General features: G+C 37.3%; 1 protein-coding gene across 1 annotated transcript in view; it reads right to left on the minus strand.

Moving 5' to 3' along the window:
* LOC140230885 (GON-4-like protein) overlaps positions 1 to 11,381 on the minus strand; it is an 83,501-nt gene extending 72,120 nt beyond the window's left edge. Inside the window, exons 1-5 of the mRNA XM_072311029.1 lie at positions 9,986 to 11,381; positions 7,821 to 7,913; positions 4,649 to 4,702; positions 3,031 to 3,165; positions 89 to 382 (exon numbers count right to left, since the gene is read on the minus strand). Coding sequence (XP_072167130.1) covers positions 89 to 382; positions 3,031 to 3,165; positions 4,649 to 4,702; positions 7,821 to 7,913; positions 9,986 to 10,870 — 1,461 coding nt within the window. The 5' untranslated portion in view covers positions 10,871 to 11,381. The remainder of the gene's footprint in view (positions 1 to 88; positions 383 to 3,030; positions 3,166 to 4,648; positions 4,703 to 7,820; positions 7,914 to 9,985) is intronic.
* Between the last annotated feature and the right edge of the window lie 4,435 nt (positions 11,382 to 15,816).

The following is a 15,816-nucleotide window of genomic DNA, read 5'->3' on the forward strand; positions in this document are numbered from 1 at the left end:
AAATTATCTGAGTACGCAAAAACAGTAATTCATATTAAATTCAACTAATCATTGAACATCAATCTGAATAAAATTAAATCACACTCACCTCCTTGTTTACTGCATCTAATTCACGCAAGAAGGTTACATCATCACCAAGTCTTTCTGGGTCTACTGGTGGTGGAGGCGGTCCCATGGGTATGGGGGCCACCTGAAGATGTCGAGCCACTGGACAAGGACTAGGCTTGGCTGTCTTGTCGGCACAATCTAGTTCTACAGTGGGTGTGGTTTCCAGTTCACTTTCTGCTATGCTGGCTTGAACAGATCGTGGAGGGGTGCTGGCACATGGTGAGCCAAAGTCACTCATCTGTGATGTTACACTCTCATAGTCACTCTCTTCTTTCTATTCAGATAAAGGGATGGAAAATCATATAAATCTCGAAACAGTAGCAGCAAGTGGCTGTTGAGTCCATGGAACCTCAAATTTGGTATGGCACTAAATCTAAATTGATATGCGTAGAGCCACAGGCAAAATAAAACAAAAACAACTGTTACATGAAGATTTTGTCCTTATTCAATTCTATATCACCCAATATTGTGAGCTCTCATCGGGCCTCTGCCTCTGACTTGCTAACAAGCAATTTGTACACTTGGCAAAACTGCAAGAAACAGAAAACACTATGAGAGCCCCCTCTTGGTAACTAACCTTTAGCAGCCCATTCTAGCTGTGTTGTAACACACAATGAACTGTTTACTTTTGTACAAACCCATTCATCACATATATGATGAAGCATGTAGTGAATGTGGATAAGATGAACTATTCATATCTGCAGTAGTTGAGTGCACATCTTAATTTCATATGGTTGAGATATACATGTTTTACCACTGAGCTACAGAACAGTCCAGCCAGACCATCTAGAGACTTAAAATAAATGTCATCAAACAAGACATGTAATAAGAAAAGAAACCAAAGTGCTGATAAATCCCTTTCTTGAAACAATGTATCAAATAAGAGAGTGCTTCAAAGTGTTGAGAAAAGCTCCTCTTTTCAAGACAATACTAATAAAGAAAGTGTCCTGAATCCACTGAGAAAACTTCAGTCACTTCTCATCTACCTCTGGGGATTGCCGGACAAAGAGATGTAATCTCACTTGTAATCAATGATCGCCTGTATAATTCAGACATTGGAGTAGTAAGTCTTATTTGCCCCATGGGCAATAGCTTCCAAAGGGCATGTGATGTACTGACAATGGTCTTTATTATGCTGACAGTGGGGTTTATACAGGCTGACACTGTCCTATTCAGTGACCAGGGCTTATCATTCATTGATCAGATGACAAATGATCACTCATTTGATTGAGTCCGACATAATACCAGGGTGCAGGAACCCCAAATAGTGAGTAATGACAAAACATTTACAAGTAACTCATCAAGTCAAGTCTAATTCAATTTGATCTGTACACATCATATGTTTTAATAAAAGTCTAGTGGACACAATGTTTCACATAAGATTTGTGTGAAATGGGAATTTGAATTTTGATGATAGCTGGTGTGTGTGCAGGTGCACAATGCATGAAAGGTATGTCAACATGCATGAATGTTGAAAACCTGGTTATTGGTAACCATGGGTTTGAAATACATGCCCCCTGTACCTACATTATCTACCGAGCAAAATAAAACACCTAAAAGCCCCTGTAGGTTTGCCTATCACCTGAGATACAAGATAAATTGACCTGGATGCAACTTCATAGCCTGCTGAGATATGACCGCACGTTACATACACGTATCTACCAGTACATGTATAGTCCCGCATAGCATGTATACATGAATGCCTTGGTGGGTTTCCCTGTTCTGTGCAAGACATCACATGGTATGTATACTTTACAAAATCTGTTTAAATGCATCTTATTCTACACATGCTTGCATAGTACACAAGGAAAGGCTAATATATATAAAGTTGAAAGCACCATATAAATGCAATTAATATTATCATTATTATTATCATTATCATTATTATTATTATCATTATTATTATTATTATTATTATTATTCATTACTTTGTATCACTACCAACAGGCTATGCTTCTGTTTGATATAAAACCTACTGAATGTCATTTACCCTAAATCTGATCAGAAAGCCAGTGTCTTGAGAAAAAAAAAAATAGAAAAGACTTCTTTTGTCATCGGGGGACCACATGGGGCTATCCTTAGAACTGTCATAAACCACTACTACCTTCCCCTTTCTAAATATCTATAAATGTATACCGGGTATCCCCAAAAAAGCGGAACGGTGGATTTTCAGTACCTTGCGTTCTAAAAGTTACATATTTTTTGATGTCAGTAGAAAAAGCATCTTCAGCAGAAGACAATGATACCAAAATCATTAAATTTGGTTCAGTACTTTTTATTCTACGCCAATTTCTGTAAATGCAGTTATTTTCAAATTTCGCGGGATTATGAGATAATAATTTGGGAGCGACGAGCGTTCCATACGGTGAATTGTGTAAGCTCGTTGATCCACGTCAACAAAAGATACAGCTTTCACTTTGGGCGCGCACACACACACAGACACACACTGTTTTTTCCTGGCCCGCGCCCACTGTGAAAGCTGTATCATTTGTTGACATGGATCACCGAGCTTACACAATATTCACCGTATGGATCGCGTGTCGCGCTCAAATCATTATCTCACAAGTCGCAAAAATCCGGCGAAATTTGAAAATGACTGTGTTTACAGAAATTGGCGTGGAATAAAAAGTGCTGGACCAAATTTAATGATTTTGGTATCATTGTCTTCTGCGGAAGACGCTCTTTCTAATGATGTAAAAAAAAAAATCACTTTTAAAACACAAGGTACTGAAAATCCACCGTTCCACTTTTTTGGGGACACCCGGTATACGAAACTGCAACAGCACACTTTTTCATTTGAATAAGATGAATTATATGATCAAAGCTTTGAATTTGGGGGGGGGGGCATTGTTCTGTGGTCCTGTTCTAGGCCCAAGGTATAAACAACTTTGTTTTGTACCCCACACTGTAAAGCAAACAAACCATAAGTTCATCCAGAGTTGGTTCATAGTCTTCATCATCTGATGTATCGTCCGAGAAATTTATCTCAATGAATCCTGGAGTCGCTTTCTTGTTCTTGTTCTTCACTGGGGAGAGCGGCCACACATAAGGCATGTGCTGCAGAAACGGACCAAATGTTTACATACTTTTATCATAAAGTAACACAGCCAAAATCCCATTCATGTGTTTTCAGATTAAAAATAAATATCAACCTACCACACTGACACAGCAAACAAAGAACTTTACTCTAGTCTTACAACTGACAAGAAATAAATCTAATATTTTGATGGTACTATTCAAATTGTCCTACTACTTGTCAGTAATGCCTAATTATATGACAACATAATCAAAACACAAACATAACCTCCAACTTACCACTGCAAAATAAAAACTACTATCAGCAATTGTCAGGCTTCAATGTGTGCTAGGGATTTTGAGAAACAACTTACAGTGTGCCTTTATTGAATACCGGTATGACAATATTCAGCTCTTAGAAATATGCCATCAAGATTGTTTCTATGTGTGTATACAATATAAGCTAAAAATATAGAATAATTTCAAGTCATATAACACAAACATAATCAATAATTATCAAAAAGATATTTTTTAACATAGATTAAAATATATATCAAAGTCTGCAAAATATCTGTTTAGGGGAAGACTGTTATATTGTGCTGGTGCCATTTTTAAAAAATGGCTCCCTATTACCAAATGCCTTGGATTTAAAGCATATTTTAGAGAAGAGATATTCTGACTTATGAATACATGTAGATTACCATTAGGCAGATATGGCTTAATCAGTTCACTGAGATAGGCAAGGGCATTTCCATGAAGACATTCAAATGTAAGTGAAAGAACTTTATAGAAGTTCTTCCATCTTGTATTAAGTTTAAAAATCAATACAAGCCTTCATCAGCAAACAACGAAGACTATTGTCACTTACAGACTGTGTTTTACAATAGATTTTCAATGGTAAACTCTGAAGCCTACGAAGGTGAACTGTCACCATGAAAACTTGATGAATTCACCACAGACTGACATCTTCATTTCTGTATTGATTCTCCTGACTCTAGGCTCGCCCATGAAACGTACAGGCTGTCTTGCGGAACCCACAGATATACTACAGAAAGGGTTTTGTTGGGTTTTTTTTTTTTTTGGGGGGGGGGGGTGGGGTGGGGGAACAAACTTTAAAGTCCAGATGCAGTCAAGTAAACCAGAGATCATGGATTTAACACAATGGGTCCATTCAAAACACTGAATTATATACAGTGATTACCTGTCAGATTTGTCAGGAGGGAATGAGAAATTAGTACAATTACCTCAACATCCACTAAGTACCCTGTACATGTACTCTGTCTTCTAAATAACTTGTGTTTGTAAAATGTTAAATCATGAATACATGACAGTAATGAGTATAATAATTCTTATAACAGTATTACAAAAAGTTCGAACAAATGTAAAATCATGAAAGAATTAGAAGCATATTTCAATATCTTATATAAGAGACCTTAGGCTCAAGATTTCTTCTCTCTTTTAAAATTCTTGATGATAAAAAGCAAGAAAATAGAATGGAGCTGATGCCAATTTTACTGGTACTTACATTTCCAACCTTTTCAGAAGCTTCTTTTAACTTGGATCTTGTCAACTTTGGTTCCTGAATGTAACAGAAAGCAAGTTATCAAGTTAAAAAGCAAATTGTTATCATTACTGTAATATCCCTCGCAATCTGAAAACTGTGAAAACTATTTTAAGAAGACATAACACCCTGTTCTGATGATGTACGTATACTGATAATGTAAGATTTCACACAATGTTCAAGTTGACATTTATGAAAAGAATAAAATCTGCAGAACAAAACACTATAGGGTATATAAGTATATAAGTAGCATTTTGTAGCCAATGTACAATATAGGTCAAAAATCAAGGTCAAAGGTCAAAGAAGTCAAAGGTCAAAATTCCGTGTAGAAGTTTTGAAGCCCTCACCTAGTGCCATCACATAAAGTAAACGGAATCGAAATCGGGTTAGAAATGGCGAAGGAGTAGCATTTTGTAGCAAAATGTACAATATAGGTCAAAAATCAAGGTAAAAATTCAGTGTAGCAGTTTTGAAGCCCTCACCTAGTGCCATCACATAAAGCAAACGGAATCGAAATCGGGTTAGAAATGACGAAGGAGTAGCATTTTGTAGCCAATGTACAATATAGGTCAAAAATCAAGGTCAAAGGTCAAAATTCTGTGTAGAAGTTTTGAAGCCCTCACCTAGTGCCATCACATAAAGCAAACGGAATCAAAATCGGGTTAGAAATGGTGAAGGAGTAGCATTTTGAAGCAAAATGTACAATATAGGTCAAAGGTCAAGGTCAAAGGTCACAACTGAAATTCTGTGTAGAAGTTTCAAAGCTCCCATGTAGTGCTATCATATAAAGCAAACAGAATCAAAATTGGCTCATAAATGACAGAGAAGTAGCAAATTGAACATTTTGATCACACACGGACGCACACACAGACGGACGGACACACGGACACACACATGTACAGAGCCCGTTTCATAGTCCCCTGCTCGAACTCGTTCGGCGGGGACAAAAAATCTATATATGAGGCAATTTGGGATATTCTGGCCCCATTTTGGGGCCCTAAGGGTGACACCACCACATTTGTACAAGCTACAATCCCCTCCCTCCATTTGTGATTTTTGCCAAGTTTGGTCAAAAGCCAGCCCCAATATTGCAGAAGATAAAATGTTTAAAAACATTAATATTTCGTGATTTGGGGGATTTGTGCCCAGCCCTAGAGGTTCTCCTGAGTTATTACTATCATTTGTACTAGAAGTACTTGAGTTGAGTCCCAATTCTACAATCATGTCAAAGTGGTCCAGAGTGGTCCAAGCGAACCAGGCCAGAGCGAACTGTGACAGGAAGCATACCATGTTGGATACCTAACAATGCGGTCCAGGGACACATTTCATGTTAGGATAGCAACTCTTGCTGGAATGGCAACTTCCAATAGCAACAGCCAATCAGGAAGCCGGATTCTTGTCATTACCATGACAATTGCCATTCCAGCAGGAGTTGCTATCATATCAACTTCTTATGAAACGGGGCACAGAACATGCCAGAGTGAACCGTGCCACACAGATTTGTATCCTATTAACACTTACATACTGGGAAAGGTTTAGCATACATTTGAGAGGTAAACTCATCAATTTGTGAAGTCTCATTACAACCTTAATGTTAATTCACCTTATCTAAAACAGAAACAATGGGTGGTTTCAAGTTCAGTGTTAGTTCTGGCAATTGTGCTATCCTAATACCAACACCAGCAATAACCCCAAACTGGAAATCGGTCAGTGTTGGCAGGTTGACCACAACGTCATGACATGGTTCCTGTAGCTACTGTTGTGCATGGCACTGAATCTGTCAACTAAACTGAGCTCTACAAATGGATTCTTGTGGCGACTGTATGCTTTTTCCTAACTGGCAAACATTAGCCCCAAGAATTATCAAATTTGTCATTTCAAATTCAGTATTGGTGTTAGCACTGTCATTGCACAAGACCAACATTCACTTCCATGAATGCATGATGTCACCACTCACATTGAGTACTGTATGTATGAATAGTCTCTACTGTATATAAATACAATAGGCACCCATGGAAAGTACACATACCATCTAGACTTGGCCATGTAAATGTACATGTATGCCTTTGAGCAAAATTAAGACCGTTGTATTTTGAAGATGTTTACGAATGTGGGACATTTTAATTCTTCTACATCACTCCTTCAGTACAAAGCACTTATTGCAGTACAAGTATCTTTTCATGATTGACTTGAAGCAAGGGTCAACACTTTTCACATTATATGCAATTCCTGCAAGACTTTGCAGTGGTGTGAAGATAGACTAGTGTTGAGGACCATGACTGTTGGATGTCAATTTCTGGCACTTGTTTCGAAGATAACACCAGCATCAGCACTAATATTGAACTTGAAGTTACCCAATGTTTAATTGACTATTTATAAAAAATAATTTACTATTTATAAAAAATAATTTATACTAAAACATGCAATTTACTTCATCACCAAATGTTGAATATGACCTCATAATGCATGGGCTAGGATAACAGTAATTAGAAAAGTAAAATGGAATATCACAAAGCATTTGCTTTCATCCCTCCATTTCCATGAGTGCTCAATAAGCTTGCTGAAAGTTGTCTTGAGTGAGCAAAGCATGCCTATGATGCATCCTTGTAGCACATTTCAGAAAATGGGACTGTCTACTCCCTGAATAGTGTCACACCATGACAGCATGGTAAGCCTGGCTCGCCCTGGCATGATATGCACTGGCACATTTCATATTATACGAATGCACCCTATGATCCCCACCTCAGATTGGTGATTCCAGCTAAGTTTGGTAAAAACCCAACCACCAGTTTTCCAGAAGAAGACAAAAATGTGAAAAAGTTTATACACAACACACAGTGAATAATTGTAATAATATAGCTCACTTATGTAGGCAATTTAGTTTGGGTGATCTAAAAAGAAAATGTAGACTAAATTGTGTGTACACTGCACGATTGGAGACTTGGAAGGACATCAACACTTCTGTTGATCTACGGAAATGGTTACAACTACTATCACTGTATTGTGAAAAAATAGAAAACTTTAAAATTCCATAACTCTCTTATTTTAACATGAAACCTCCTACCATTGTTTGTCTGATTTTACTCATTCATTTTAGGATGGAGTGGAAATGCTCTTTGAGCAACACTATACTTACATATAGAGCAGGCTCCTGCTCAATCTGAACAAGGCCAGCATCAGTCATTGTGTTTCTGACCATGGAGAGGACATGTTCGTTGGTTATCACGTGCTGAGGAGAGTTTGACAACATGAATACAAATGTAGTGAAAGCACAACATTATGCAAATATGTAAAAAGGCTTATGGACTGTATTTTTTGAATACTTCCAAATAAGGAATGTAAGATTTCATGAGTGATCGACATCTAAAACTGACTGTTCTTACAGTTTCAATCTTTTAGTATTACACATACATTACTCCTTACCTTAGCAGACATTGCAATTGAGATGAAAAAGTCATTGATACCATGATTGAAATCCACTGATTATATGTGTATGTGATCATGCATAACAAGACCAACGAAAAGTAACACATCTTGATTTTGTGTGAGGACTCAATATAAGTGAAGTGGGTCCACCTAGTCAATCTTCGGTTTTTCATATTTTCTGAAAGAGCAATTCTTCCTCTAAATTACCCTGAAGTTTGGGATCATACAATGACTTGGAAGGTTGTTGTGTGTGTATTTATTCTCCCTCTCTTTCCCCCCCCCCCTGTTTTTCAAGAATACTTTTTGTAAAATACTGTGATTAGGTATACTGTAAAAGTGGAAATTTTCGCGCATTTTGCACAACCAGAAGCTAGCGCGAAAACAGAAGCACGCGAATATGTTTGTATGCCATATGTTCCAGTAGTTAATTTCTTGATTTCGCAGAATTAAAAACACGCAAAACTCTTCTTATCCAGCCAAGAGTGAAAAATTAGTCGCATGAAAATATCCACTTTTACAATATCTCAGAGGACCCTTTCCATTTCTCACAAACCCTATACACACTCTGCACTTTCAACTCTCAACAACTTTGAAAGGATGATGCCACTTTGAAAGTTGGTATTACATTGTAGATGTTAGTACAGTGCTTACAAAAAAAAAAAAAAAAAAAAAAAGGCAATCCAACTTTGGAGGGCTACTATTTCATAATTATCAGCTATGGAGAGCACAATGTCCCTCTCTCCATTGATACCAAATTATGTTGACAAATGTCATGCATGACTGTCATGCAAGACTCGGCACATGAACTTTAAAGACAACTATGACAAATTGCACTTTTTCCAAGTTTGCATGTTATTGTGAAAGAACAATGGATGTCTCACTGCATGGATAAGATCTGTCAATGAAGGTGCCTAAATAGGCCAACCTGTACGAATGCAGGTTTGTGTTTAGGGTTTAATTAAATCCTATCATTTTATGACGGTTCATAAACTTTAACATGGTCACCTGTCCAATAACTTCGTCACTCCCACAGAGGCAAACACACTGTCCATTTTTTCTCTGTTCATAATCAACACATAGTTTGCAGCGACAAACCATGTATTCAATATGAAGAGAAAAAAATGGATAATGGTTTAGACTTTATGGGAAGGACTAAGTAATCAACAATGTGGTCATGTTGAAGGTTATAAACCATAAAAGGTTAGAAGAAACCCTAAACACAAACATGCAGCCATGCAAGCTGGCATGATTTGACCACTTTCATTGACTGATCTCATCCATGCGGTGAGACATGCATTGTTCCTTCACAATAACACACAAACTTGGAAAAAGTGCAATTTGTCATTGTATTCTTTTAATTTCATGTGCTCAGTCATGCATGACATTTGTCTACATAATCAGGTATCAATGGAAAGAAGAGTTCCCCTTTCCATACAACTAACATTGCACTCTCCATAGCTGACAATTATAAAATAGTATCCCTCCAAAGTTGGATTACCTTTTTTTTTTTTTTTTTGGATACGCACTGTAGAATACGCTCAAATAGTATGCACAATTACAACTTAATCTGATAATCCCTCAACGTGGTTGTTCAGGAGTTTTACGTCCTGTTTTTTTTTCCCCCTATACATTGCACAGGGCATAGTTTGGTGAGATTAAGCACCTGGATAGACCCTCAACTTCAGCACCTCTTTTCTCACAAAACACTTTTTTCAGAGTGTATGCTTTCTTTCCATTATTTAGATAAGTTAGGCAAGTCCATTCATATTGAGTAATACATCACTTTAAAACTTCAGAAAGAGTCTGCTCTTACAGAATTTGCCCTTAACTAGAAACCCATATCTGGCGACTTAAAGAACAATTTTGAAAACTTACATGAAGTATGCTTTTGACATTTATGGCTGTCAGGTTATTCTTGACAGCATTCTCCTCAAGTTTTCTCTCCAGGTCAGCATCAAGGTCAAGAGATTCATCCAACTCATCATCATCATGATCCATCTTCAGATTGATCCTCCGCTGCTTCCTCCTCGCAAAATGAAACTTCTTACGCTTGCGCTTACGTGACCGCATACTCTTGCACTCCTGGGAAAGAGGGGTTGTTGGAATAGCCTTGGCCTCTAGCTCAGTAGCACCAGTTGTTGAAGGGAGGCAGTCTCCAGTAATCTCCACTTCGCATCCAAGATCAGCAGGATGCACACTCCTGTTGACCTCTCCAAGGTTGGCTCCAGGTGTGTATTCCATGAGAGGTAAGGCAGTGGAAGATGGCATGCTGATAACCAGCCTTCCCTCTTCACTGTTGGCTGGAGATTCTGTCATGACGGTGGAGTCTTCCAGACGGGGGTTGGCAGGCGGCCCACCTCTTCCTACATATGACTGCTCACCACTGAGCTCTGGACCTTCTTCCAGAGCAGTGTCTGGAATGGTTGTCATTCTGTGATAGCATGATGTGTTATTGGTGCTAGAGCATGATGCATGGCTTACTAGCACCTTATTCTCTATACAAGCTGAGGTTGCAACTGGTTCATGAGAACATGAGTAAATGTCATTCATTGTTTCCTTGCTGGATATGGCATCAGTTGCCACATCAAGTTCAGTAGCTTTCATGTAACCCTCACCGCAACTGGCTTTTTCTTGTCCCAAGCACTTATCATCAGCATTCATAAACACAGTTGCTTCACTCACAGTAGTTCCATTGGCAGAGCACTGATGAGGCTGGCTACAACCTGTCTGCTCAACACCTTTGGGCAAATCACAAGACATTTTATTTATGCTCCTTGAGCTTTAGCACACTCAAACTCAAACTTTTCCTTCTACTCAAAATTGTTATTTCCTTATGGACTAGTTTGTTCTGCAAATGTTTTATATATCCTTTACTTCTGAAAATGCATACCATCACCTTCACTTTGATTCATCAGTTAATCACTATGTGGTAATAGTGCTGTCTTTGCTTGGGTCCTGGATGTACCGTCAGTGCTACTTAAGTTCCTGGTCACTTTAATAGAACTACATGAATTTACCCTGTGTTCAGTTCTGCGTAAGCATTGGCTACTTGCTCCAAGCTATCCTTTCTTCCCATTATCACACTTTATTTCTCATTTCCATGAAAGCACTTGAAGCTCCTCAATGATATCTCCAATGCTGATCCTTGGAAACAAACAGCTCCCAACTTTCACCTTGCAGGTTTCTGAGGATATCACAAAGTTGATGCCTGTTGATGTCTGTTAAAGCTGTGACTTCAACGTAGAGAGTGTTGTACCTGAGAGGTGTTGAGAGTTTCCTGAAAATTCACAAGGGAAAAGTGTACATCAAATACAACATTGCTAGTGCTCATTTTCAATGTTGATCTACACAAGGCATGCAATCTAAGTAATAAACAAGGGTCCACAGAATGTTATTGAGAGTGGGGGGGGGGGAGCTTTGGGCTGGGGGAGGGAGATTCAGAAAGTATGGGACTGGTGTTTTTGTTGCTGTTTTTTCTACCATTTTTTCCCTACGGTATATTTTTGTTTTGTTTTGTTTTACAGACCTAAAAAGCCCCCCTCCCTTCCATGGCCCCTGATACATGCAAATATTCTTTTTGTCTTAACATAGACCATTCTGGATTAATAACTCATCAAATTATCCAAAAAACAAACAAAAAAACAAACAAATTGGCAGTCCTTTGCTGAGGCTATAGTGCCTAGCGGAATCGTCACATGGCGAAAGGGTGTATCTGCAAAAAAAAAAAAAAAAAAATCATATCAAGAAAAATCACTTCGCAGTTTGCACAATTACCGTTTTGCAACAAAAAACTTTTGACATTCTTATTTGTTCCATTAGATACTTCATGATCAAAATTATCCTTTGGTATTGTGTTCATAATCTATGATTTGATATTTTCTTTATATATCTCACTTTTATGTTTCCCATTTTGCCAAAAAAAAAAAGGATACAATATGTATCCATACAGTCAACCTCGTAAGCCGACATAATCAGGACTGCGAAAAACACCTTAACTTACGCGAAAGTCGACATGTTGTCGACTTATAAATGAAAACTAATTTCCCCTGTACAGAGTAAGATTTGGATCACGATGCGGATCACTACCCAAATCTTACTCGTTTTGCCGCCAAAACATGCCTACTGACATTAGCAACAATAATGTTTTAGTTTATGCATAAATCTCGCACGGATTACTGTAAAAGTGGAAATTTTCGCCGTGTTGAAATTTTCGCACATTTCGCGCAACCAGAAGCTAGCGCAAAAATAAAAGTATGCCAATATTTTTGGGTGCCATATGTTCCAGTAGTTGATATCTTGATTCTGCGGAATCAAAAACAAGCGAAACTCTTCTTACCTGGCCAAGCGCAAAAAATTAGTCGCACGAAAATATCCACTTTTACAGTAGTAATGACAACGCACAATTCCCAAATCTCTAGAGAGATTTTGAGAGAGCGGGATCGGAAACCTGGGCCCGTTTCTAGACACTTTAGTTTCTAGACACAAATGCAAATTCCCCAAATTGCACGTAACTTTGCGATTTAAATTCAAGTGCATTGCTGTGAAGATATGCGCGTGAATTCTTACAATTCTGTAGAGATGTTTTTTCAGTGCCTACTGACTTGAAATATGTGTGATTTTCCTTCCCTAGGTCGCCATATTTTTTTTTTTTTGCTTAAATTTCCATTGCCATACTCTGAAAATGAATTGTTCTCATGCTCCAATTCGTAACATTACCGCTCTGTATGGCGCGGGTCCTTCTGATATAAAACGAAGAAGAAAAGTTTGTTATAACAAAAAAACAACATCTTTCGGATTACTAACCTTCGTTATAACAAACCTCTTTCCATTGTTGGACTAATTTACTTTGGATTTACACCTTCGGCACAGCGAACTGTAACAATAATTTGCTACCATTTTTTCATTGACATTTTGTGAAGCAGCATGTGTTTCGGTAGTTTGAAACGAGTAAATGTTGTGATGTCTTTCCCCTGCTAGTGCAGACTAAGTTCGGTCACGGCGAAAGTTCCATTACGAAATAAAAAATAATGAAAACCTTTTCAACAATAACGCACTTCTACAGATTTTTATGCATTAAACTTAGTTTCTAATTTTGTACAAAAATCGTGAGTCTTTTCTGCAATGCTCTTGCATTTTGAATAAAGCATTGCTTGTGATTTGATAGACTTGCATTTGATTTTTAGAGTAGCATTTAAACGCAATTGAGTTTAATAAGTTTCCGACAATTTTCTAGTTACATATGATCAAACGCAAGTCGTTTCAGTGTTCCGTGTGATTTGATGGACTTGCATTTGATTTTCAGAGTTGCGTTTAATTTTTAATTTTGCGTACGAAATAAAAAACAAAGCAAGTCTTTTCAACAATAGCGCACTTCTGTAGATGTTTAGAGATGCGTTTAAACACAGTTTCGTATAGTTTCGTACAAAACCCGCAAGACTTCTCTGCAACGCTCTTACGTTTAAATACAGCGTTGCGTGTGACTTAATGGACTTGCATTTGACTTTTAGAGTAACGTTTAAACAATTGAGCTTTAAAAAAAAGTTCTCTATAATTTTCTAGTTTCGTATGATTCTCAAACGCAAGTCTTTTCAGCGTTCCGTGTGATTTGATGGACTTGCATTTGATTTTCAGTGGTGTTATTTTTAATTTCCCCATACAAAATAAAAAACAATACAAGTCTTTTCAACAATAACGCACTTCTGTAGATGTTTAGAGATCCGTTTAAACGCGGTTTCTTATAGTTTCGTACAAGAAACTGCAAGTCTTCTGCAACGCTCTTGCATTTAGATACAGCATTGCATGTGATTTGATGGATTTGCATCTGATTTTTAGAGTTGCGTTTAAACACAATTGAGCTTTTAAAAAAAAAGTTCCCTGTAATTTTCTAGTTTCGTATGATTATCAACGCAAGTGTTTTCAGCGTTCCTTGTGATTTGATGGACTTGCACTTGATTTTCAGAGTTGCGATTAATTTTTAATTTTGCGTTCGAAATAAGAAATAATGGAAGTCTTTTCAACTATAGCGCACTTTCATAGATGTTTAGAGATGCTTTTAAATGCAGTTTCTAGTTTCATATGAAAACCGCAAGTCTTCTCTGCAACGCTCTTGCTTTCGAATACATCAATGCGTGTGATTTGATACACCTGCATTTTATTTTTTTTTTAGTTGCATTTAATTATGTACAGTCAACTTTGGATACCTTTAATTCGTTCGGAATGAAGAAAATGGTTCGACGTACGCGAACTTCGAGGTACGCGTACGTCAAATTTTCTTCGACTTATCCGACGTTTATCGATGTTCAACATATGGTATTCTGTTATAGTGCCTACTGATTGCTTGCATGCTTGTCAATTGGAATTGAATCAACTTTTATATTAATGAATTGAATGAAAATTGGAATTGAAATCAAAATTTCAGAAATAAAGATTTTGGTGGCCCAATCGCGCCACAAAAAAAAAGTCGGATGTTTGCCTTTACTTTTGAAAATGAACAGCGGTAAAAATCGGCTCCGTAAGATGCCAAAATAAATGTCAGATGTTTGCTTTTAATTTTTGAAATGAATAACGGTAATATTCGACTCGGTATGATACTAAAATAAATGTCGGATGTTTGCTCATACTTTTGGAAATGAATAACGATAAGACTCAGCTCCGTACAGTGCTAAAACTAATGTCAGATATTTTATTTTGCGTTTGGAAATGAATAAGGATAACATTCGGCTCCGGAAGACGCTGAAATAAATGTTGAATATTTGCTTTGACGTTCGGAAATGAAAAACAATAATATTCAACTCCATACGATGGTTAAATAAATGTTGGATGTTTCCTTATACTTTCGAAAGGAAATAGCAATAACATTCGGCTCCGGAAGATGCTAGGATAGATGTCAGATGATCGCTTTTATGTTCGAAAGGGAATAGCAGTAATATTCTGCTCCATATGATGCTAAAATAACTGTCTGATGTTTGCTTTTATATTTCAAAATGAATAACAGTAACATTCAGCTGCGTTCAATGGTAAAATTAATGTTTGATGTTTGCTTTGACGTTCGGAAATGAATAACAACAATATTCAACTCCGTACGATGATAAAATAAATGCCGGATGTTTGCTTTTACGTTCGAAAGTAAATGGCAATAACATTCAGCTCCGGAAGATGCTAAAATACATGTCGAATGATTGATTTTACGTTTTGCATGTTTGGAAGTGAATAGCAGTAACATTCTGCCCCATACGATGCTAAAAAAATATTGGATATGTGCCATTACATTTCGAAATGAATAACAGTAACATTTAGCTACGTTTGATGGTAATATTAATGTCTGATGTCTGCCTTAACGTTAAAAAATGAAAAACAGTAACATCCGGCTCCGTACGATGATAAAATAATTGTCAGATGATTCATTTCACTTTCGGAAGTGGACAGCAGTAACATTCGGCTCCGTACGATAATAAAATAAATGTCAGATGTTTGAAATGAATAACGGTAATATTCTGCTCTGTACAATGCAAATAACAGATTGTTGCTTTTACATTTGGAAATGATTAACGGTATTAATCCGCTCAGTTAGATGCTAAAACAAATAGCCGATGTTTGCTTTCACGTTTGGAAGTGGATAAGGATGGAATTCAGCTCCGTAAGATGCTAAAATGAATGTCGGTTGTTTGCTTTTACATTTAAAAATGATTAACGGTAATATTCTGCTC

Source organism: Diadema setosum, chromosome 7 (assembly GCF_964275005.1).
Source record: "Diadema setosum chromosome 7, eeDiaSeto1, whole genome shotgun sequence".
NCBI classification, from domain to species: Eukaryota; Metazoa; Echinodermata; class Echinoidea; order Diadematoida; family Diadematidae; genus Diadema; species Diadema setosum.